At 35.5% G+C, this 24,676-nt stretch overlaps 1 protein-coding gene and 1 long non-coding RNA gene across 2 annotated transcripts in view; one reads left to right on the top strand and one right to left on the bottom strand.

The window, feature by feature from the left end:
* The window catches only part of LOC127553899 (uncharacterized), a 71,008-nt gene extending 53,898 nt beyond the window's left edge, over window positions 1-17,110 (top strand). Inside the window, exon 2 of the long non-coding RNA XR_007951842.1 lies at window positions 15,663-17,110. This is a non-coding gene — a long non-coding RNA (uncharacterized LOC127553899). The remainder of the gene's footprint in view (window positions 1-15,662) is intronic.
* Window positions 1,406-24,676, bottom strand: FUNDC1 (FUN14 domain containing 1). Its single transcript, XM_051984988.1, has 5 exons — window positions 24,384-24,676; window positions 22,789-22,945; window positions 12,625-12,700; window positions 6,110-6,238; window positions 1,406-4,979 (listed from the first exon to the last, which is right to left on the bottom strand). Exons 1-5 carry the CDS (start codon window positions 24,409-24,411, stop codon window positions 4,902-4,904), a joined length of 468 nt encoding a protein of 155 aa, XP_051840948.1. The 5' UTR covers window positions 24,412-24,676; the 3' UTR covers window positions 1,406-4,901.

Here is a 24,676-nt window from a genome sequence, read left to right as displayed (position 1 = left end):
AAGGTTTTTTTTTTCTCTACCCAATACTTTTTTCCACTTAAAAATCAAACTTCTCTTGAGCTCAAATATTTTCTATATTACACAAAAACACACTGTTCTCTACTAGTCAATATGTTTGGATAAAATGGGTCCTGAATAATGACAAGTCCAACTATTAAAAATTTCAAGTTTTCAAAAAGGAGGGGGTCTTTTGGCTAACTTACACCCAAAATCTTTTTTTCATTTGCTAACCAAGTCTTCTACTAGCTTTACCATCGACTAGTTCTCCACAAAGACTAAGGAGCCTTTAAGTATCACTAAATTTAATAGTATATATTTTACTAAATATTAATATACTGTCTTACCCTTTTGTCTTCACTATCAGTTTGTGACCCAAAACAGATAAAAACTAATCAATTATGTAGTTATTTACTCCTACTTGGATGTTTAACATGTAGGCAAGTGTAAGGGCAGGAACTGTGTATAATTGATTTATTCCTACAAGATGTTAACTCAGTGGAATTGATAAGACAATGGTTATCTAGTTTAGCATGTGAGTTCTCTAGTATGATTGAGTTAATCTTACAATAAATAATAGTTCCCTAGTGATATAATGATTGGTTTATATTCAGTATACTGTAATGATGTAATTGTAATAAAGTATATAAAACTATAGACAAACTCAGCCAGAGAGAGACTTTTCAAGAGAGACCGTCTTAGTGGCTCTCCTGCCTTCCTCCACTGAAGCCAAGACCCATTCCGGAGGGCCCCCAGAAAGCTAGCTGGATCTCGAGTGAAGGAGACAGACTGAAGGAGACAATAAAGATTTTAGACTTTATCCTTGACTATTCTCGTGGTGATTATTCTGCTGAAATGAAGGCTGGTCTCAAGACCTCCAGAAAACTAGCCAGAACATTATAGGCAAAAGCAAAAAAAAAAAACAATTTTTAAAATGTTTAATTCACATGTGTGGATTTCTCTAGAATTTGGCCATATTTCTCACCTGGAACCTTTCTACTACTGATCTGTCCTGCATTCTTATATTATTAATGCACTAAACTTTGAGAGTAGGAACCATTTATTGTAATTGTTATCTCCTACCTCTACCTACACTCTACATTTAACAAATAATTGTTAAATGAAGATTTCAATAGCCTTTATGGATTTTCTCCTTCTGCACCAACCCTTTGCTCAAAATATGCAAATCTGAGTTGTATCACAGTGTGAAATGAGAATTCTGTTACTAGTATTTAAAGAGTTCAACACAAGGATAGCAAAAGTTCCCTGTATGATTCTGATATATTTTAACATCTTGGTTCCAAGTCTACCTATGGTAATTTTCTTATTCCCAAAATAAAAACTTATTAAGGGAAGGAATAGGAACAGAAAAGAACACCCAAAGAAAAAGTGTTTACAAGTGCAATCATTTCAGGTTAATTAAGTATAGAGTTTATTTAACCTCATACTTGAAAAAACTTGAGGAACAACATGAAGGTAATTCTCATGATGACAGCTATCAGATCACAGAAACCACATTCCTTTTTTTTATGCTACACAAAATGCAAAACAATAGCAACTAGAAACACACTGTGAGAAGCACCTGAAAATTGAAAGGGAAATGAGCCTGAATATATTGTCTATGTACTGCTGTTTTTAAATTTCTTCACTTTTAATATAGACCTTACATACATACCAGTACATTTTTTTTAGAACAGGGAAAAGTCACAAGGAATTTTCTTTTCAATTAAGTATATTATCCTCATTCTCCTTGAGAAAATAGTGGGATGCCTCAAGGTTCAATCTGATGATAAAGGTCAGAAATTTTTGCGATTTTTCACACTTTCACATTTCAAAATAGATCAACCAAGTAATTCTGTTTAAACTACAAACAATTTCCCAATTATATAGACCAGGGTGGGGAAAGATCAACCCAAAGGCCTCATAAGGCCCCCACAAAAACATCTGCTAAAGCATCCACAAGTGATGAGCTGAAAGCTGGGTACGGCCACTTCCCACTGCTTGAGTTCTATGAGTTGATAATTTTGCATGGCCCACAAATGAAGTTCTATCCAAATAGCCCTTGGCAGGAAAAAGGCTCCCCACCCCGTTACAGACTAGTGATGCTCTTCAAATAGTACTATCCTTATTAAACACTAAAAATTGTTCTTACTTCCTTGTGAAATGGGGGACTAGAATAATTAGTCTCATTTTTAGAAATCTGAGTTAGTTTTAGAAATTGGAATTAGAGAGCTCAGTTCAAACCTTGGTTTTTTTGCCTACTTCCCATGGGACTTTTTTTGTTGTTGCTGGATCATTAGTCCTAGTTGACTCTTCGTGACCCCAAGAGAAATTTTCTTGGCAAAAATACTAAAGTGGTTTGCTATTTCCTTCTCCAGCTCATCTTACAGATGAGGAAACTGAGGCAAAAAGGGTTAAGTGACTTGCCCAGGGTCACACGGCTAGTGCCGAGACCAGAGTTGCAGTAGTTCTCTGTGACTCCAGGCCCTATGTGACTATGAACTGACATCTAGTTGCCCCATGTGTCACAATGTCCCTAAGCCTGTTTTTTCATCTGTAAAATGATTTAGACTACCAGACCTCTAAGGTTCCTCCAAGCTCTCAATCTAATATCTGGACTGAATCCTTTCCAGAACTAAGCCCACAATGAGGTATTCTCTACCTCGCAAGTGTTTTTACTCTAATGGCTCCTTCCTCCTGGTTAATTGTGCATTCCACCAGGGAACTTATCTTTCAAACCTTTGTTAATTCTCATAATAGCATAACTTTATAATATATGATAGTTGGCTTGTTATGGTGCTTCAATGTCATGAACTGAATCTTTATTACGATATTTTCATATAATACCTTTGTTCTTTTTACAATTCATTGCTTTTCCAAATCTTTGTTTATTTACTACTCTTGGTGCCTATTTTACCTCATCACCTTTGAAATTATAAATGGATATAACCATATATACTATTGAGTTTTTAAAAATTTTTCAAATTTTAATTTTTTAAAATTGAAGGACATAAGCAGCAGCCCAAGAGAACTTCAAACACTTAAAAGAAAAACACAAGGCTTCAATAAGAAATCAAATGGATTTGAGAACTGGAAGCTGAACTCTCCAAAATGAAAAACTTATATCAAGACTCTTAAGGCAAAAGTAGGAAGATATGGAAAGCTATATTCTGAAAAATTAAAAATCAGAATCATTGTCTAAAAAACATTAGGCAGAACTAATGAGAGATTAGCTGAAGTGAGTTCCAGACTATTGAATGAAAAACAAAAGGGTAAAACTTTAATCAACAGTTTTACTACAAATCCAGTTCTGGAACCACTTCATGTAGGGATTCTTGATACTATTATGCTCCTTAATAGAAGAAATTTAGTCTATTCTATTGGAAACACAGTGTCTTCAAAATACAAAGTGTAGACCTACTTGGCAAAGATGCTTCAGGAGTTGGGAAAACTGAATAGCTGGGGAACTTGATGAAGCTACTGCTGAACTTGAATCTAGATCTTGCTGGACTTCTCCAATAGGATCTCCTTATAAATTCATAAGAATGCCAAATCTGAACCAGAATCCAGTTTCCAGAGCAACTCAGGAATACTTAAGAGGTTTTAAAGAAAAATTATATGCTTTAAACAAAGAAAGAAATAAGATATATTTATGGAGGGGAAAAATGTATCTCAGACATCTGATCATATTCAAGACTAAAAAATAATTCACTAGGCATAACAAAAAAAGCAATGGACTTATGGACCTATACCTGACTGTAGGGCTTTGCAACTTGCCACCTGTCTAGCTTTAATAAATCAAATTCCTTCTCTTGTTTCTTAGTTTTCTCATCTTTCACATATGTAAAATAAGTGAGATGATGGTCAAAATGAGGTCAGTTTCCTTCCATGTCTGACACTTTTCTGTGACACTTTCCAAAACACAAATTTCTTTCTTCCTAAATATCAAAGCCAATAGACAAATAATGGAAATGTATTCCCAAGATAAAGTGTGTGTGTGTGTGTGTGTGTGTGTGTATGTATACACACACACACACACACACACACACAGAATAAGATGTGTTTTATGATTATGACTTTAAAATGTGCTAAGAATTTTAGCATGGCTATTATTTAAGCAAATAGGCAGCACGGCATGGTGTACAGAGAGCTATCTGACCCTGGCAAGTCACTTAGAGAAGTGCCTTGAGGCACTGAGATGCTAAGTTGCCAACCCATGTTAGGGGAGGTAGTTTCTTCACTGGGGAACTCCTTATACTATAAAACCAGTAGACCAGTCCAGTGAATTGTGTTTGTAGGAAAATAAAATAAGCTTTTAAAAATAGCACTAAACAGCAACAAAAAAGTCTTTAATTAGTTTTTAATATCTCTAATAAGTATTTCTAATCTTTCCATAAAAGTACATTACAATTCTAGTTTATTGCAAACAGATTTCTTATCTGTTGATATTCAAACTATAATACATATTTTATTGGCACTATTTACTCTACAGCACAATGGAGAATGCTTTATTAAATAAAGAAAAAATAGCAATTCAATGAGGAAAATGTCAAATAAAAGGTCCTTTTCCCGAGACAATTACATATCTATACCAACAGTTACATTAAAAATGCTAATTTCTGAACAGGCACAGGATTAAAAAATCATGATGAAAGTTTAGCCAGGTTTTGTCCAGAAATGCGATATATATATATATACTGCACAGTTTTGTTTTGTTTTTTCTAGCAAATCCTAGTTTGCCAAGCTTCAAAAGGCAAAAGCCTAAAGTGTAAGTTTCATTGTTGTCCAACTATTTAGTCTTCTTATCCAGAAGAATCTGGTGACCAGCACTACTTTGTAAGAAAGCACACTGTCAACAATATTTTTGTTGTAATTAATCCATCAAGACAGTAATATTCACGTCCTTACGATGCAAGGCCTAGCAAGAAGCCTCCCACAAATCCACTGGATACCACTATGTTCTGTTTGATAAATTCTGTTGACTAAAAAAAAAAAAAAAAATTTATTAATAGCATACTACTAAAAATGTAAATATTACTTCATTTTTTCTAATCTTATTAACTTTTTTCTTTTTGCTGAGGCAATTGGGGTTAAGTGACTTGCCCAAGGTCACACAGCTAGGAAGTATTAAATGTCTGAAGCCAGGATTTGAACTCAGGTCCTCCTGACTTCAGGGCTGGTGCTCTATCCATTGCACCACCTAGCTGCCCCAATCTTATTAACTTTTAATGAAAATGAATTCTCACAGAACTTTGGGTATTAAAGAAATCAGATTTTAGAAAATGAGAGATTCAGTTATCTATGAAAGTACAAGACTCATTGTTTTCATTTCAAAAGTTTAAGACCTGTAACTTATTGCAAGGCATCCATATGAGCACCATGCTAACTATAGATAGTAATTTGTGTACTGTGAGAAGACAGTCCTATCAGGCCATGTGTTATCTCCATCAATTCAAACAATTCACTTCAAAGATCTATAGTTTAATTAGCATGGGTATTCTCTTCACTGACAGAGATAACAACCTTTCTTACAATTTAGAACACAGTCTTCAAAATTTACTGTGCCTCTAAAATTCAGTCCCATGCCACAAACTTGGTGATAAAACTTTTCAAATTACTTGATTCAGGGAAAACAAATTCTATTACTAGGCCCACTAAAGTCCTACTCCATTAACTATTAAATAAATTCCCATATTGTGCACACTTCCATTTTATTGGGAAGAAAGAAAAAAACACATGATAAAAAAGCTTTAAATAGGAACTATTAAGTGCTCAAATAAACTTGTGAATATTAGCAAAATGAATTCAAGTCATTTAGGCTCATTTTGTGTTGATTCCAACTAAGTAAAATAAAAAACTGAGCTCAGGACATAGTGACTCAATTTTTAATTCCACTGCTTTTGGAAAGAATGTCAGTGGACTGACTGGATCAAAATGATATCTGTTCTCATTCCCTTACTACTAAAATGTCTCCCTGATCAATATTTCTTTACATTTTTTTGTCTCCATAAAATAAGATATAAGCCTCCTTGAGACCAAGTCCTATTAAACTTTTTTTATATTTGTATTTCATTTTTAAAATTCCCTCATATGCAAGAATATTTTATCTTACCTCTTCAATGATAGTATTGATTTCAGGTGCAGCTTTATTTGCTCTTTTTTTAATCTGTCTTTTTGCTTTGTTGACATCTTTTTCAACTCTTTTCCAGTCAACTTGCACATAGCCACTGTGACTGGCAATCTAGGAAAATTTCACAAAATGATAGTAAACTTATCTTCTAAGCCATTCATGAAAGTTTCATTGTTGTTGACATTATTACATTAGGTTACTAAAAGGACTACTTATTATGTTTATATATAGGAAGAATTTGCTATAATACAAAATATTCTAAAGTTAATTCTATAACACTTCCTTTGGGGAAGACAACTGGCCACTGTGGAAATACAGACATTTGAGTGTTCATTTACTTATTTAAAGGTGAAAAAATTGATAAAATCTTTCTTTATTGCTATAAAAACCCTCATAAGCTGAATGACTTCTAAAGATAGAATGTACAAATTTTGCAAAATTTTGTTCTACCTGGTTTTTCATTGAGTAAATCCTTTTAAGTACAAATATTATAAATATATTACAGGAGGAAAAAAAGAATGTAAAGTGGTAGAACTGAACTTCCATTATATTTCTGAAAGAGAAAATATTTATGTATAGACAAGAACACTTTAGAATATTCAAATAACAAAATCAAAGATAAAAATCAGACTAGCAGTAATTAAGCAAGTCATAATATCTATTAAGAACCTGTATTTAGAAAACACTCTATGTAAATCAATTCTTTCAGCAAACCAAAATAACAAAGATATCTAATGTCATATACAATGGATGATTCTAAATTCTAGATTTTCTTCTATCAATGTCACCCTAAAAAGAATGTAAAAATATAAAGTAGACAAATACAATGTCACTAAAAACAATGTAAAAAAAAATTATATATATATAATGTATATATCAAGTAGAAGGTCAAATTTCTTCTTTTGGTAGAAACTTCTAAATAGCTGGCACTCAGTTGATGATAAAAGCTCAGTGTTTAGGAACTCGTCCAATCTGGCAACTGAAAAGATTTGCTACTTGAGTCAGGTTTTGCAAGATTTATATTTGCTGCTGCATCTACTTACCACTTTCTGATCACATGGAGCCTATGAGGGGGCATATCTATTCTATGTATGTATATGGCTATAATTTTTACTTTTTATTTATAGGAAATCAAAATGTTTCCTATACCAGTTTTTTTTCCTGCCAACTTCACTGAAGCATAATTGTTAAAAATATCTCAAATTGAAAATTTATCAGTTCACAAAATATTTACCTTTTGTTGGAGATTTATAAGGAGTTATCACTATATTAACAGTAGCTGATATTTTATTAGATTTATCAGAATTTACAAAGTAATTCAAGATATCAATATGTTAACATTTAAGCCTCACAACAATTCTGCTAGATAGATTCTCTAAGTATTATCTTGATTTTTTTAAAACAAATTAAAAACCTGAAGCTTAGAGAAACTGAATAACTTGCACACGACTATATCATTTAAGGAAGAATATGACAAAATTACCACACTTTCATTATCTTCTCTCTCCCACTCTCTGTTGCGTGTGTGCGTGTGTGTGTGTATGTGTGTATAAAACAAGAAAGTTTTATTATATTGTTTCATATACACAAGTTGCATAGTACATTATATTCACAATTTATATACTTGCATATATAAGCATACATGCATTTTATATATAAAATATATGTGTAACAATTTATGCAGCTAATTCTCCCATTTGATAGATAATCCAATCCAAGTATGGAAGACAATGTTAACAAATGTCTATATTAGTAGGAATATGGTACTAAATTATTAATTTTCATTCAGTCATAACATCTTAACATAGTAGCCCAATACAAGGACCCACACTTAACACCACATACCAAGATAAGATCAAAATGGGTCCATGACCTAGGCATAAAGAATGAGATTATAAAAAAATTAGAGGAACATAGGATAGTTTATCTCTCAGACTTGTGGAGGAGAAAGAAATTTGTGACCAAAGATGAACTAGAGACCATTACTGATCACAAAATAGAAAATTTTGATTATATCAAATTAAAAAGCCTTTGTACAAACAGAACAAATGCAAACAAGATTAGTAGGGAAGTAACAAACTGGGAAAACATCTTTACAATTAAAGGTTCTGATAAAGGCCTCATTTCCAAAATATAGAGAGAACTGACTCAAATTTATAAAAAAAATCAAGCCATTCTCCAATTGATAAATGGTCAAAGGATATGAACAGACAATTTTCAGATGAAGAAATTGAAACTATTACCACTCACATGAAAGAGTGTTCCAAATCACTATTGATCAGAGAAATGCAAATTAAGACAACTCTAAGATATCACTACACACCTGTCAGATTGGCTAAGATGACAGGAAAAAATAATGATGAATGTTGGAGGGGATGCGGGAAAACGGGGACACTGATGCATTGTTGGTGGAGTTGTGAACAAATCCAGCCATTCTGGAGAGCAATCTGGAATTATGCCCAAAAAGTTATCAAACTGTGCATACCCTTTGATCCAGCAGTGTTTCTATTGGGCTTATACCCCAAAGAGATACTAAAAAAGGGAAAGGGACCTGTATGTGCCAAAATGTTTGTAGCAGCCCTGTTTGTAGTGGCTAGAAACTGGAAAATGAATGGATGCCCTTCAATTGGAGAATGGCTGGGTAAATTGTGGTATATGAATGTTATGGAATATTATTGCTCTGTAAGGAATGACCAGCAGGATGAATACAGAGAGGCTTGGAGAGACCTACATGGACTGATGCTAAGTGAGAGGAGCAGAACCAGGAGATCATTATACACTTCGACAACGATATTGTATGAGGATGTATTCTGATGGAAGTGGATTTCTCTGACAAAGAGACTTAACTGAGTTTCATTGGATAAATGATGGACAGAAACAGCTACACCCAAAGAAGGAACACTGGGAAATGAATGTGAACTATTTGATTTTTGATTTTCTTCCTGAGTTATTTTTACCTTCTGAATCCAATTCTCCCTGTGCAGCGGGAGAACTGTTCGGTTCTGCAAATGTGTATTGTATCTAGGATATACTGCAACATATTTAACATATATAGGACTGCTTGCCATCTTGGGGGGGGGGGGAGGGGAAAAAACGAAACATAAGTGATTTCAAGGGATAATGCTGTGTAAAAATTATCCTGGCATGGATTCTGTCAATACAAAGTTATTATTAAATAAAATTAAATTAAAAAAAAAATTACCCATGCATATGTTTTGTCAATAAAAAGTTATAATTTAAAAAAAAAAAAAAAAAAACATAGTAGCCCAATAGCAAAGGGACTGAAATAGAATAAAATTTCAGTAAATCTACTGTTGAGAGACAACCACATCAAATCCGGGGTACATATGTCCAAACAGGGAGAAACATGATCTAGTTCCAAAATGTCTAGAAGCACCCAACTTGGCCTCAAATCATACCTAATATAGAAAATACAAAGAAGGGCGGGCCAGTTAGTGGTTTAGATCTAACCATGATCAATTTGCATAGAGCAGCATATCATATATGTGCCCCAGTTGGTATTATTGCCACAATGTATACAAAATTTTTCCAAATTAGGTCAAGTTATCAGAGGAAAAATAAAAAAAAACTAGCCTAGCTTCTGATGGAGTAAAAATAGACACACACACACACACACACACACACACACACACACACACACACATTTAGTCATAATAAATAATTAGCAAATCTCTGCCATGTAATTTTTAATATAAATTGTTAACAAGCTTTAGTTTTGCTAATTATTTATTAGGACTGAATATTGTGCAATGACTAATAATTTTATTTAATTAAATAAATTAAATGTAAGATTGGAGGTCAAATTCATGGAAACTAATGAGATCACCAAAAGAAGTAAAATAGAGGGAGAAGAAAAGAGGGCATATGACAGAACTCTGTGGGACAGAACTTATGGTTAGAGGGAGTGAGTTACAAATATTTCCCTTGCTATTTTACTTTTTTTGGTGATCTCATCAGTTTCCATGAATTTTATCACCATTTTCAAACCTGATGATTCTCAAATCCATCTTTCCTGACCCGATCCTTCTTTTGACCTCCAATCTTGCATCTCCAACTGCCTACTGAACATCTCAAACTGAATGTCCTATTGACTTTTTCTCATTACTTTTTTTTTTAATTATAGTTTTTTATTTACAAGTTATATGCATGGGTAATTTTACAGCACTGGCAACTGCCAAACCTTTTGTTTCAATTTTTCCCCTCCTTCCCTCCACTCCCTCCCCCTCCCCCAGATGGCAGGTTGACCAATACATGTTAAATATGTTAAAGTATAAATTAAATACAACATTAGTATACATGTCCAAACAGTTATTTTGCTGTTCAAAAAGAATCGGACTCCTATTGACTTCTTAAAATTCAACATTTCCAAAACTCAATTTTTCTCCTAAATCACTCCTTTCCCTATTACTGTATAAGTCCTTACCATCCTCCTCTCGGTCCCCCAGGAGTCCTGCTGTTTTCCTCACCGTCTCCCTCACATACACCCAAGGTTTTGCCAAGGTTGGTGATTTCATCTGTGCAACATCTCTCTACAGCTCCTTCTCTAACAAGGCCGTAACAGTGCAAGCTCTCCTCCTCTCATGCTCATTACTGGTCATTCTTACCGCCTCACACTTCTTTCCACTCTATTTCATCCTCCATTCAGGGATTTTTCCTTAAGTGCAAGTGATCACGGCATTTCCCCCACTCAAATTCCAGTAGCTTTCTGATACCTCCAGTAGCAAATACAAAATGCTCTGTTTGGATGTCAAAGCCTTTCATAATCTAGCTCCCTCTGACCTTTCCAGTCTTCTCACACCTTACCATATAATCTTCAATCCAATGACATGTGCCTTATGACTGTTTCTAAGAATAAAACTGTCTAACTCTCTCAGCTCTGGGCATTTTCTCTAATTGTTCCCCATGCCCAGAGTGTTCTCCCTCCTCTACCCTGATTACTAATGTCCCTAACTTCATTTAAGTCTCAACTAAAAGCCCACCTCTTATAGGAAGGCAATTCTATTGCCTTCCTTCTTTTAATTATTTCTTATTTATTCTATGTATAGCTTGCTTTGTATATATTTCTTTGCATAATGTCTCCCCCATTAGATTGTAAGCTCCTTGAAAGGAGGGGCTGTCTTTTGCCTTTTTTCATGTCTCCAGCTTTTAGCAGAATACAAGGCACATAGAAGGCACTTAATAATTTTTGATTTACTGCTGGTTGCTGTGAGCTATTAAATCTTTTATTATCTTCGTGTGGATAAGAGTGCTCTGAAGTTATCGATACTTATTTTCAGGCATTTTTTATTTTTGTTTATTGTACTTATCACTTCATATTCAGATTACTGAACAGCCTGCTGATTGCAACAAGACTTGCCATTCTCAGTGTATCCCTAACTCAGCTATCAAAACTGATCATTCTAAAGCACAAATCTGACTATGTCATCTCCTTATTCAATAAACTCCAGTGGTTTCCTATTCCCTTCAAGATCACATCTAAAACCCTGTTTCACATTCAAAGTATTTCCTGACCTACCACCCTTTTTTTTTTGTTTTCTTAAACCTTACACTATAACTATCCATAAACTCTCTTATCCAGTGACTATGGCTTCCCTATTGTTCCTCACAAAAGACAAATTTCCAATTCCAAGCAGTTTTTATTGGCTTTCCCCATGCCTGGAACTTTCTCCTCATTTCTTATGTAGGTTTCCTGCCAAGTCTTAACTAAAGACTTCTGCACAAAGTTTTCTACAAGAAGCTTTTCACTGACCTCCTTGATATTAAGAGTTTTCATACTCTGAGGAGAAACTTCATTTCCCAAATTGATTCTTTTGTGAAGGCAAAAGTAGACTATCTTTGTCTCAATTCTTAATAAAGCTTAAATCACTGAATGACTCTTGCTTCAGATAAACTGAAATCTAGGTAAGACCTCAGTTTAAAAAGGCCAATTAAATTCCCAATGCATCTGGGGCCACTGGCAGTTAACTTATATCTTGCCAATGGACCCTGAAGGAGAAAGTCAAATCCAATTCTCTTGCAAACCAAGACATCATTCTCCTAGTATCACTGGCTGTTTTCAAGAAGAAAGGATGAACAATAACAACCTTCTTTCTGAAATTATTTCCAATTTCTCTTGTATATATCTTGTTTGCACATAGTTGTATATATGTTATCTCCTCCATTAGACTATGACTTCCTTGAAAGGAAGAATATCTTTGGCCTTTCTTTGTATCCCAAGTCTTGAACATAGTGCTTGGAACATAGTAGATGCTTAATAAATGCTTGTTGATTTGTACTAGATATGAAATAGATACGGCTATCAAGAGAGTTACTGATAGATACCTTCTTAAAAATACACATCTTTATTACTGTTTTGAAAAGGAAATGAAGAAAAATTTTTCCATTCATTTTTCATTCCACTAACTGCTTAAATTCAATCACTTGCTGGACTTGAGGAATAATTTATACAAAACTAACAAGATTTTGTAATCACCTACCTGCAAGAGAAGAAAGCCACCGCCCACAGCAGTTGCTGCAAGTTTTCCAACTTTCTGGAACAAAAATCCTGCACACCTTAAATATTAAAAAAAAAAAAAAATAGCACAAAGTGAAAAATTAATGAAATTCTAAAATCTCTAGCTTTCATGGAAAAAAAAACTTGATTTTATTTTATTACATTAAAGATAACTTTCCTTTCTGGACTGCTGGATCCCTAAATAGATTGTCCCTAAATACAGGAAAAAAAAAATCCAAACTTCTTAGTCTGGGAAACAAAATATTTTATAGGCCAATCCATCCTACTTACCTATTATGAGACCTTTACTCTGAAGAAGGCAGACTGGCCTTCATTGTTTATGGGACATATCACTCTCTCAAACCTAACTATATTCACACTATTAGGGCTTCTTCTCTCTCTTATCCCCCCATCTAAAGATTTAAGATTTAGCATCTTTAAAAAGAGGTCCACAATCAATCTCCTCCAAGAAAACCTCCAAATTTAGTTAATCCACAGAGATTGCTCCCTTTTCTGAAATACTATTAAACATTTTCTGTAGTACATTATAGCATTTAAATAAGATAAGGCAGTATGGTTAATGCTTTCAAACACAAGTCTTATCTATCATAACATTCTATTATTCTATCTTTGCATTTTTATTCTTTAGTTTTTTATTTTAAACTTAAATAAAAATTAGAAAAAGAAAATAACTGTCATGTGCACAAAAGAACATGAGGATTCAAATTATTATAAAGCAATACATTTCCATTTCAAGAAAGTCTGTACTATTATTTTTCTTAAATATACTTTTTTCTTTATTATGATCTTTAATCTCTCTACTACTCAAGCTTTCTCCTGTTCCTACTTCATCTTCCTCCCCCCTTCTGTCTCAATCCTCTAACTATCCAATATAACTCTACACTCTAGAATCCCCTACTCTATCATGATGATTTGTCTGAATTAATTCCACTACTGCTCTTTCTCTAATCCCACTCAAATGCCTCTTCAGTAGATCTGGAGAAAATCATATAATCATATTGAGTGGATCAAATTTATCTAATTCCAACTGGGATCTCATAAGAGCATGATCAATCCTTTTTTCTTTCCCACTCTCCATAATAGATATTTTAAATTTTTTCTTCCCTGCTAAAAATGTCTATTATCATACAGCATACAATACCTTTACATTACCTTCCCAGTCTTTCTCAGTCTTATTCAATTCTCTAGTGGAGAAGTTCATGTCAGTAACAGTGCCTCGACCTGTAATCTTTTGCATCTACTATCATTTCTTCCCTCTAACGTTTAGTCTTTTCCTGTCTACTTTTTTCCCCTGGTATCTCAAATTTCACTCATTCTTAGAAACCCTCACTAGAGCATACCTATCCCTATGAGCTATTATCCTATTTCCTTTTCTCAACTAAATTTATAAACAAAATTTATCCTCATTGCTTTCACTTCTTTTTCCTCTCAATCTCTTCTAAACTTCCTATAACTGATTAATGACGTCATCTTTCAACTGAAACTTCCCATTATCCTTCTTGAACTGTCTGTACCATTTAACTCTAGGATATATTCTTTCACCTCAATGTTCTTTCAATTCTCATTCTACCTGTCTACTTTTTTTCAGTTTGCTTTGATGGATTACCATCCACAACATGTCCCCTACTTGAGGGTATAATCCAAAAATGTGTCCTAGGCCCTCTTTTCTCTCTAAAATCTAATAATGATGATCATATCCAATCATATGAGTTAATCATCTCTACACTAATGCCTCTCAAATCAATATTTCTAACTCAAATATTGCCTACTGGACATCTCAAAGTCAAAATATTAAAAACTGACCTCCTTTTTCCAAGCCCAACTTTATTCTAAATAATCTATTCTTTTTGAAGTCACTTATCCTTCCAGTTTGCAACCTAATTATCACCCTCAAATCCACATTTAATCAGTTGCCAAACCTTGTCATTTTAACTCCCACATTTTTTGTATCCATCCCTTTCTATCTCCTCACAGAATCACCATCACTGCTTAAGTCCACATCACTGTTGATCTGGGAATACTATTTTAAAGCTTACTAAAAAGTATCCCTGTTTTAGGGCTCTTCCCTCTGCAAACCACTCTGCACAGCTGCCAAACTGATTTTCCTGAAGCATAAATCTGACCATATCATTTCTCTATTCAATATACTAAAGCAGCTACTTATTTTCTCATCTTTTAATCTCTCAATCCACCATAATTCATGGCACATATTTGGCACTTACTAAATGCTTATTGTTTGTCTCTCCAGTAAGACAGTAAGTTTCTTAATATCAGAAACCATATCTTACATTTCTTTAGTATCCTCAATAGTATCTAATCTAGGCACTCAGGAGATGCTCAGTATTTTTAAGGATCCTTAAATTTTAGGATATTTATAATAATCTACCAATTGTTTGGGCAGTAATCCAAAACAAAATGAAGATAGGACTTAGTTGTTTCTATCAATTTAGTTCCATTTTTAAAACACAACTTTGTCACCATTCCAATTAAATGCTAACCTCAAGTGCTAAAAATGTTTTCATACATTAAAAAAATCTGATTTAATATACACTGAAATGATAAACATGACAAATCGGCTTTATTATTTGAAATGTAATAAGTTCTTTAGTATTCTAAAATTGCATGAAAATGATTATAAAAATACAGTGTAGTGGGAAAAGTATATGATTTGAAGTCAAGGGCAGATAGTTTCAAATAACAGCTGTTCTACTTAATTGTTTATTAGTGAGATTATAGAAAAGTCATTATACCATGTGGCAGTCTAGAAAACTTTTTCATTTTCTGGGCTCAATTTTTCTTAGAGCAGGTTGGTTCTGCTTTAGACATAGCCTACTTCTCCTTTCTAGCACCCTTTTCTGAAATTACCTATGCCTGTTACAATCCATGATTTTTGGATCAAAGGGAAACTTTGACGTCCCATGAAACCTCACTAATCAGCTGCCTATCACATCAGAGAATGAAATCCCATTCTTGTCTAACAAAACACTTGGCTTTTTTCAGGATGTGAGCCATCATGCTGCATGGAATGACCAAAAATCCTATCCATCCAACTGAGAAACTACCATCTTCTACAGAAGGCCAACTTTAATTCCCCCAGCTACAAGGTCCTTCCTTCTAAAATCACCTTGCATATAGTTTCAATAAGCCTTCATACAAAGACATGTTGTCTCCCCCTCCATTCTCCCATTGGACAGCAAGTTCCTTCAAGAAAATGTGGCAAGAGTTTGGTAAGATGATTCCCTAAGGGAAAGTCTCTGGAATCATGGATTCTTTGCTCTCTTCTTTACACATATCCTGAAGACTACCTTGGTCCCAAGGCACTGAAAATACCTCTGGCTAAAACCTTTTCATCTTCATTCTATCTTGGAAATATCACCTGCCAACCTAGTTTTGAAAGTGGATACCATATCACTCCATTTGTTACCTTTCTTCTCCTTATTCTCAGCATTAAGTCACAAAGTTTTTTGTTTGTTTGTTTGTTTTTTTAACATCCCAAATAAAAGGATATTGGACTAGCCTAATTCATCTATAAATACTCCTAAATTTCAAAAAGATTGGAAAAAATATTCTGTACCATCATCAAAGAATTTGAGAGTTGGAAGAAACTTAAAAAGTCACTAGTTCAAATCATAAAGGAAAGGAATGGAATCTCTACTATATACCTGACAAGTAGGCTGTATTTAAACACAGTCTTTTTTTCATTTAAGGCAGCCCATCCCAATTTTGAATAGCTCTAGTTTTTTCTGACCTGAATTTGTTAGGGGGAAAAGGGGAGGCCTTTTTATTTGTTGTTTGTTTTTTTTTTCTTTTGGTCAACTTACACTTATACCTCATAGCTTTGCCTATGGGGCCAAACAGATCAAGTCCCTCCTCCAAATGACAACTATTCAAATACCTGAAGACAGCTATCACATCCTATACTTCCCTCCCCCAAAAAACTGTCTTCTCTTTTATAGGCTTAACTGTATCCAGCTCCTTCATGAGCTTTATGCTGTTGTTTGTCCTTCATTCTCAAAGAGGCCCATGACCCCAAGGAGATGCATGCCAGGTTATGCAGGTGAGTTGGGATTAATTGAGGAAGGGATGGGCAAGGTCACCTGCTATTATGGGCCAGAACTTAAAACAAGGTGCTAAGTCAGTGGAATTGATAGAGACAATGGTTATTTAGCCTGATGCTTAACAGTTCTTTAGTTCAGTACATGTACTTAGTACTTACTATAGTTCTACACGATTCACACCTTTGATAAGAAACCATATAAATTCGGACAAACTCAGCCAGAATGAGAATGAGGGAAGACAGAGACCGTGGTGGTGGTCCTCCTGCCTCCCCGACAGAAACCAAGGAGGAGGTCAAGAAGCTGGCAGGGGCAGAGAACACAAAGGACTGGTGGCAGGAACTCAAGCTTGGGGAACCAAGGAGAGAGATAGGTCTCTAAGAAAGCTAAGGTCCCAGGAAAGGAGACAAGACTTTGAAGGAGACAATAAAGGATTTGGACTTTAACCCCTGGCTGTACTTGTGGTGATTACTGAATTGAAACAAAGGCTGCTCCCAAGAACCCAGAGACTCCAAGAAAACTAATAGACAACATTACAACCTGCATCACTTTCCTCTCCAGAGACATCTGGGTCCAGTGGTCAGAGAGAGAGATCAGGAAAACAACTGGAGATGGCCCTGGATGCAGGGAGAGAAGACCTTGGCCTTTTTAAGCTAAGTCTTCAGCAGGTCTCAGTTTAATTGAGGCCACACTCATTCACTAAGACTAAATAGAAATTGGGAAAAAATGATTTCTTTCACTTAATATCCTGTTCTTCCCCTCTTCCACCCTCTATTCCCTTCCATCCCCCCCCAAAAAAATCTAGACAGATAAATCTCGAAGGGGAAGACTTATTTTCTGACCAAAACCAAATGGGAAAATACTAGCAACTATTTATCTCATTGAGTTTTTTTGAAAACAATAATGTGTTTTATGTGTTATTATTTCTATACACCAAGGGAACCTACATTTTAGCTAAAATATTATTGGTTAAAAAAAAAAGTAAAATTTTTATGCTGGGTGCCTTGTCTTTTTTTTTTTTTTTTTTTTTTTTTTTAATTCTGCTGAGGCAATTGGGGTTAAGTGATGTACCCAGGATCACACAGCTAGGAAGTGTTAAGTGTCTGAGGTCAAATTTGAACTCGTATCCGCCTGACTTCAGGGCTAGTGTGCCCCCACTGTGCCACCTAGCTGCCCCAACCTTATTAACTTTTAATGAAAATGAATTCTCACAGAACTTTGGATATTAAAGGAATCAGATTTTAGAAAATGAGAGATATAGTTATCTATGACTTTATTTCTTCATACATACTATAGCAGAGGAGTTTAGTGGACTTGGAAGTCAACAAGACCTGGGTTTACAGTCTGCCTAGGATAATCTGCAGTGTGATTCTAGGCCATCTACCTCAAATAAGACCATATAACTTTGCAAAACTTAAATCGTAATAAAAATGTTTGCTATTGTTTTATTCTCAAATATAATTCTCTATACTTAGCATATCATGTTATCAATTGTTATTCTTTAACCAAAAAAAAATTTAAAACTCTACACTTATTCAAAACACCAATACATGATCTATTTAAAAAAAAAAAAAATACCAGCCATTTCTTTCACCATAAAACCTCTTATTTAGTCATTTTTCCTGATAGTAATAGGATTAATTAATTAGACCTTGGAATTTGGCTCTAAAGAGATATTTCAACTAAGTTTTCCCTGTCCATGTGTTTAAATGACAGGGTTATTTCTAAAAGTATAGAAATAACATTTATCTTGCTATAATGTTCATGTGGGCACAAAACCTGAAGCTCATTCCTTGACAATTTTCAAGTTAATTTCTTTTACTGTCATCTCCAAACGCTAATGCTTCTGATTTTTTCTTATCCATTTCTATCCACCTACACACTGAGTCAGATTCTCATTATCAGAATGTAGCAAAACAAGGGAGGATCCACACAGAGGCAATAGAAGTGTGACAAACTGCACTAAAACCTACATTAAGGCCCAAGTTAAAAGTTGGTCTATCCAACAGGATGAAGATAATTTAAAACTGGAGCTTTTCTCTTTCCATTACATGAACTGCGTTCTTAAATATGTTCTACTCCTGCATGTAGTCTGCTGTCATCCAATAACAGAATTTGGCACATATAAAAAGGAATGACAAGGTCCTCCTCCAGCAAATGATCAAAGTGTATGTGTAAGGATGTCTAGTTTTTCTTTAATGAATACATCAAAGTTTGAAATGATGGTAAAGAAAAGCTGGAAACCTTGAACAGAAAGATGTTTTTTGCTGAAACCTGACAGATAAATCTCATAACATTGCCCAATGTGAATACAAAATTCAAGATGGATAGCACAGAAGAAAAAATGCTAAAATCTTGTGGGAAAGGCTCTTAATTTATGTACTTGTATTTAAAGCCATCTTATAACTTTTAGAGCATAACTAAATGTCTAACTCAGATATGTAGACAAAATAATTCAATCATATAGACGACATTCATCATTTGTTTTTTGCAAGGCAATCAAAGTTGAGTTATTTGTGCAGAGTAACACAAATAGTGTTCAAGCAAGTATCTAGGGTCAGATCTGAATTCAGGTCCTCTTGATTTCAGGGCTGGCAATTTATCCACTTCACCACCTAGTTGGCCTGAACTTATCATCTGTTAATAGATATTTGTTAACAGATATTTTAAGAGACTCGTTGTCAAAAAACATCTAATCCTATCCAATAAGCATCAGGCCTGAAATCAGAAAGACCCGAGTTTACGTAGGGCTTTAAAGCATTAGCTAGGTGATCCTGTGCCTCAATTCCCCCATTTGAAGGAAATGGCAAATCACTCTTGTATCTTTGCCAAGAAAACTCCAAATAGGATCATGAAGAATTAGACATAATTGAAACAACTAAATAACAAATACACATACCCTAGAGACAAAAAGACAAATTTTGGGTGAGGAGAAAGAAGCCCCCACACCAAGGAGCTTAAAAAAAAAATCTGACCTCAAACATTTAATAGCAGGCAAAATCATTTAGCCTCTGTCTTATTTTCTCATTTGTAATTTGAGGATTACTGTACCTACCTTCCAGGTCAGTTGTGAAGATAAAATGAGATATTTGTAAAGCATTTCACAAACTTAAAAACGCTATTATAAATGCTTACTATTATTGTTATCGTTGTTTTTATTATCTCTGCTTTTTCCCCCCTCTACCTCTGTCCCAAATTCTTCAAGACTGGCATGTGTATGATACTGAGGAGGTTCAGTGTTGGGTACGGAACAATGGATCGGTGAATGATCACAGGAAATAGTTTACTACATTCTACTGATGGGTTTAACATACACATAATATGAGCAGAGAACCCTAAAAACTAAGAGGATCAAAAAAGACTTTTGACAGAAAGTAAAGATGGGATATAGTCAGTCAAAAGCACAAAAGTACAGTTGGAAGGCCATGTTCAGGAAACAAGTACATGAGATTGGCTTTAATGCTGAATGTATGAAAGGAAATAATGTGAAAAAACTTAGAACTATAGCCATAATGGGAAGAGGTTTAGATGACAGCTGGAACATTTGCTTTTTATCTAAGAGGCAATAAAGACACAGAAGGTTCTTGAGCAGGCTAGTGATTTGATCAGATTTGGGTTTTAGGAAAATGATTATGGGATTTGTATGGAAGAGATTAGAAAGGGGTCTGCCTTGAAGTCAGATAATAAATGAACCCTGAAATAGAGTTAAAACAATGTAAAGAGAAAGATATAAAGATGAGAGACAATGAAATAGAACAGACAAGACTTGAAAAGTAACGATATAGACACAAAGGGAGAACAAGGGGTCAACAGTAATTCTAAGGTTACAAACAAGATGACTGGAGGGAATGTTTTGAATAAACTAAAATTTGGAAATTTAGAAGACACATAAGTTTGGAGACTTATAGCTTCATTTTAGAGCTATTGAGTCCCAGCTGCCTATAGGCCATCCCACTGAAGAAGCTATTTGGTAATGAAGGTCTGAAACTCAAGAAAGATGGATCTAGATTTGGGAATCAATCATTGGTAGAGAGAAGAATGAGAAAAGAACAGGACCCAATATAGACACTGCAGGAATATCCAGTTTGGCAGCCATGGATAGTTTAACAAAGGAGATCATGAACTAACAATTAGGCAAGTAGAAAAGAATTACTAAAGAGCAATGTCACAAAAAAAACACTGGGATAAGGATTATGCAGACATGGTCAACATTATCAAATGCCATATAAAGGTCAAAAATGACAATAGGTTATCAGATTTAACAATTAGATCATCATTAGTGGAACACTACTATGTAATATTAAAATAATGATTTAGAATATTCCAAGTTAAAAAAAAAACAGATTTTTCTAAGAATAAGGCTATAAAAGAGAGGATAATAGATTAGGGAAGAATTTTAAAAATAGTCATACAGCAGTGAGGACCTTGCTGAGACTAAATGACACATGTAACAGATCCAACCAGCAAGTCGATATGACTTCCTTTCAAGAGTGAGCATTAGCAGGTAATTAGGAATGGAGAGAGATGATGGTGAAAGGTAATGCAGGGGTCAGGTAAGTGACAAGGGTGAAGACAAGAGGGCACAGGATATGAGAATTAGAGACTGGTTATATTTATAAGGTCAAGGTAAGAACTAGAGAACTTTTAGACCAAAGAAGAGAAGACAGCCTGGGAAAGCAGGAGACTGTAAAGAGGAATGCCCCAGAATGACAAAGAGTAAGGGGAAAGGAGGAAGTGTAGGAAGTGACAGAAGAAAGTATTTCAGACTTCTGGATCAGGAACACTTGACACTTATGGGTGACGGTGAGATTAAGGGTTAAGACCATCTGTGTGTGGCTGAGGTGGAATAAAGGTACATTGACAGGAGCTGAGAAGGTTGATGAATTGGGAAGGAGGGGAGAGGATTGTTGAGAGGATACCAACTCAAGTTCTAAAATATAAGGTAAGGAGTTGGAGCAGAAAGATTGTGAACCAGCTAATGAAGCATCTACTAGTAACAAATGCCAACAGGAATTTAGAAAGGGTGATTTATTTGGATTTTATGAACTTGAAAGAGCCTTGAACAAAAAAGGAAAAACAATTGCAAAGGGAAGATCTAGAATAACAGAAATAATTTCTGGTCTAAATATCAGGGGCCAGAATAAAAGATCATATATAGTTTAGGTGGCTAGTTAATGCCACCCTGGGGGAAGGGTATCTTTGAGTGCAAGAAGATGGAAAGACCCATAAAAGGAAGTTTTGTTAACAAAAATGGCACTTTCTCTGGACCCAATGGAAAGACAGTAGAACTAAACATGTTAGGATGAGACATGTTAACATAAGAGAGAAGGAATTTCAGCAAGCAGTCCAGCTAACCATCACATGAATTAGAAGAGATGAGAGTTAGCAAGCCAAAGGATGGAGATACAATCTGCTGGGGGTGGGGTCCCACCTCAAAGGTCTCTTAAGTGGGAGGAAGAGAAGAAAATATCAATTACTTATACCTCAAAGTTGAAGGCAGGAAGACAGGGCAAGATATTTATCTTTACATAGATGAAAAAGACAAGTATTTGAGAGTATGAGATTGATCATAATTTTTCTAAGACATAATTAGTAGTAACACATAGTAAGATAAGCAGTATTAGTGAATAGATCTCTTGATTACTTCCACTATTCACTTAAAATCTCAAACTAAATCAAAAAACTTATAACACTGGATGCAGGTTAAAATATTACAATTATGAGTGCAACTAACATCTGTTTATTTCCATTTGTCTATACATTACTTTATTGAAAAGGAAGCTCTTTAAGAATATAGTTAACTACTTTTTAGTCCTGACATGATTTAATCTGTGGGCAAACTCCCCTTAAAAATCAAGATCAGCAAACATTCTGCAGTTACAATTTCAAACCATCTGCCTGGAGGCACTGAGAAATTAAGAATTTATTTCTGATTTTACACAGCTTTTATGTTTTAGGAGGGCAAGCTACCATTTAACCAAGTTACCTACTTAACTAAGAAATTAAGTATAAACAAATCCTAAGGAGTCACTGATATCATAACAATATTTAAAAAAAAGTTATATTCTCACCATCCAGTAACTCCACCCATTACAATCTGAGTAGCTACAGAATATTTCTCTACAATAGGTCCAGAACTGTGGCCAAATACACGATTCCACCAGTGGTGTCTTCTTGCATACTCTGTCAAATCCAGTACTTCATAAGAGTCATCATCACTGTCATGTTCTTTCAGAGAGGGAAAAAAAGAAAAACACAGACATTAAATTCAGTCAAAAAGCCAAGAAATGTTTCTTTTTAAGATTATCATTATTTCTAGCAGAATATTTTTTCTTAGGTCTTAAAACTTTTGCTTTTTTCTATCTAATTCTAAATACTAGGGAACTCGAAGGTGTGCACTCTCCCTCTGTGTGTATATATGTGTGTGTGTGTGTATATACTATATATATATAGTATGTATGTTTATGTGTATATACATATATATCTGTGCACATATAAAAAGGAGATAGCAGTATTTATTTACCTATCCCAAAAACTTACTGAGATACTAGGTGAAACTTGTTGGAAATTAAATTGGACAGAGGAAGTAAATGCCAAAATTATCATCCTCATTTGTCTATGGAAATAGTGCCAAAAAAGGCATTTGTTAGTTGATGGTAGGTCTAATAGTAAAAGAGTGACAAGGGGGAAAGGGAAGAATATACCCTTTTTTGACAAAATGAAGTTTTCTTTTCCAAACAATCAAAAGAATCCAGATTGCCAGAACTAAAGAGGAATAAAATGAAGGCTAATGTGAGAGGCTGACACATATGAACGGCCTCAAATGATGTCAATATAGTTTATAAAGAACTTAAAACTGAAGAGTTTGATTTTTTAAAAGGGGGAGGGGGGCAGAGAGGGATGGAACAAAGGTCTTTTAAGTATAAAAAACAAAGGTCTCAGGGCAGTTAACACTGCATCAAGACTTTTGGAACAGTGTAGAGAGGTGGACAGGCCTGTGTGTTTTAGGGAGCGACTACAGGGCTGTGTCTTGGGGAGGGAATGGGATACAAGGAAGAAATGGGGGAGGGGCCAGCAAGAATGAGATGGAAGGGGAGCTCTGCCCAAGAAGGAACCCCAAGAGTGATAAAGGAGACAGACTACATAGATTGGGGGGAGAGGAGAATTGATGTGTTAGGTCTTCAGGGGAAAATGGCAGGAAGGGGATGGAGCCGCGGTGGGTTAGTAGATTTGCACCAATACGAAAGAGGATAAATAAAAGACAGAGGGGAGGGACCAACGGGAAGCTCTGGGGGTGAGGGGGAATTCCAGGACAGAAAAAAGGGAAGATTAGAAAAAAGGGGGGAAGGGAAGGGCAGGGCAGGGGGAAAGCAGGAAGGATGTGAAACTTAGTTCCTAGGGAAGGGGTCTAAGTAGGAAGCAATGGGGGAGAGGTGCAGTCGGATCTCGGGAGGGAAGAGTCGAAGAGTTAAGGGGGGAGAGGTAGAAGGGTCTGAGTAGTGGGGAAGGGGTTGCTGGGGATGCTGAGCGGTGAGGGTGGGAGGAGGGGCGGATGAGAAGTCCCGTCCTGAGTCCGAAGGAAGGATGAGACGGGGTGAGGATAGAAGGGGCATAACCGCAGCTTCTGCTTCGAATGCCGTCTTGGGGGCCTCTCGGGGCCGCTCACCTGTGGGACGGGGGTTCCTGGTCGCCATGATCCCGCCGGCGGCCTGTAGTCAAAAAGACCCCCACCCCCGCCCCTACAAGCCCCCCTCTGCGAGCAGCTCACCCCACCACTCTAGGGGCCGCTCTACGCTGGGAGCGGGAGAAGTCCGAACTCTATGGTTGTCTTCCGCCTGATCCAACCCTTTTTTCTCCCTGAATCCTGCCCCACCCCCGACATAAGGTTTCTTGCGCAAGCGTAAACCGTGAGGAAAGAGCGAGTCCACCTAGGTGCAGCAACTGTGCTCGGCCCCGGAG

The sequence above is a fragment of the Antechinus flavipes genome, chromosome 3, assembly GCF_016432865.1.
Source record: "Antechinus flavipes isolate AdamAnt ecotype Samford, QLD, Australia chromosome 3, AdamAnt_v2, whole genome shotgun sequence".
Taxonomy (NCBI): Eukaryota; Metazoa; Chordata; class Mammalia; order Dasyuromorphia; family Dasyuridae; genus Antechinus; species Antechinus flavipes.
The sequence above is the reverse complement of the archived record's forward strand: the minus strand, read 5'-3'. Positions and strand labels throughout refer to the sequence as shown.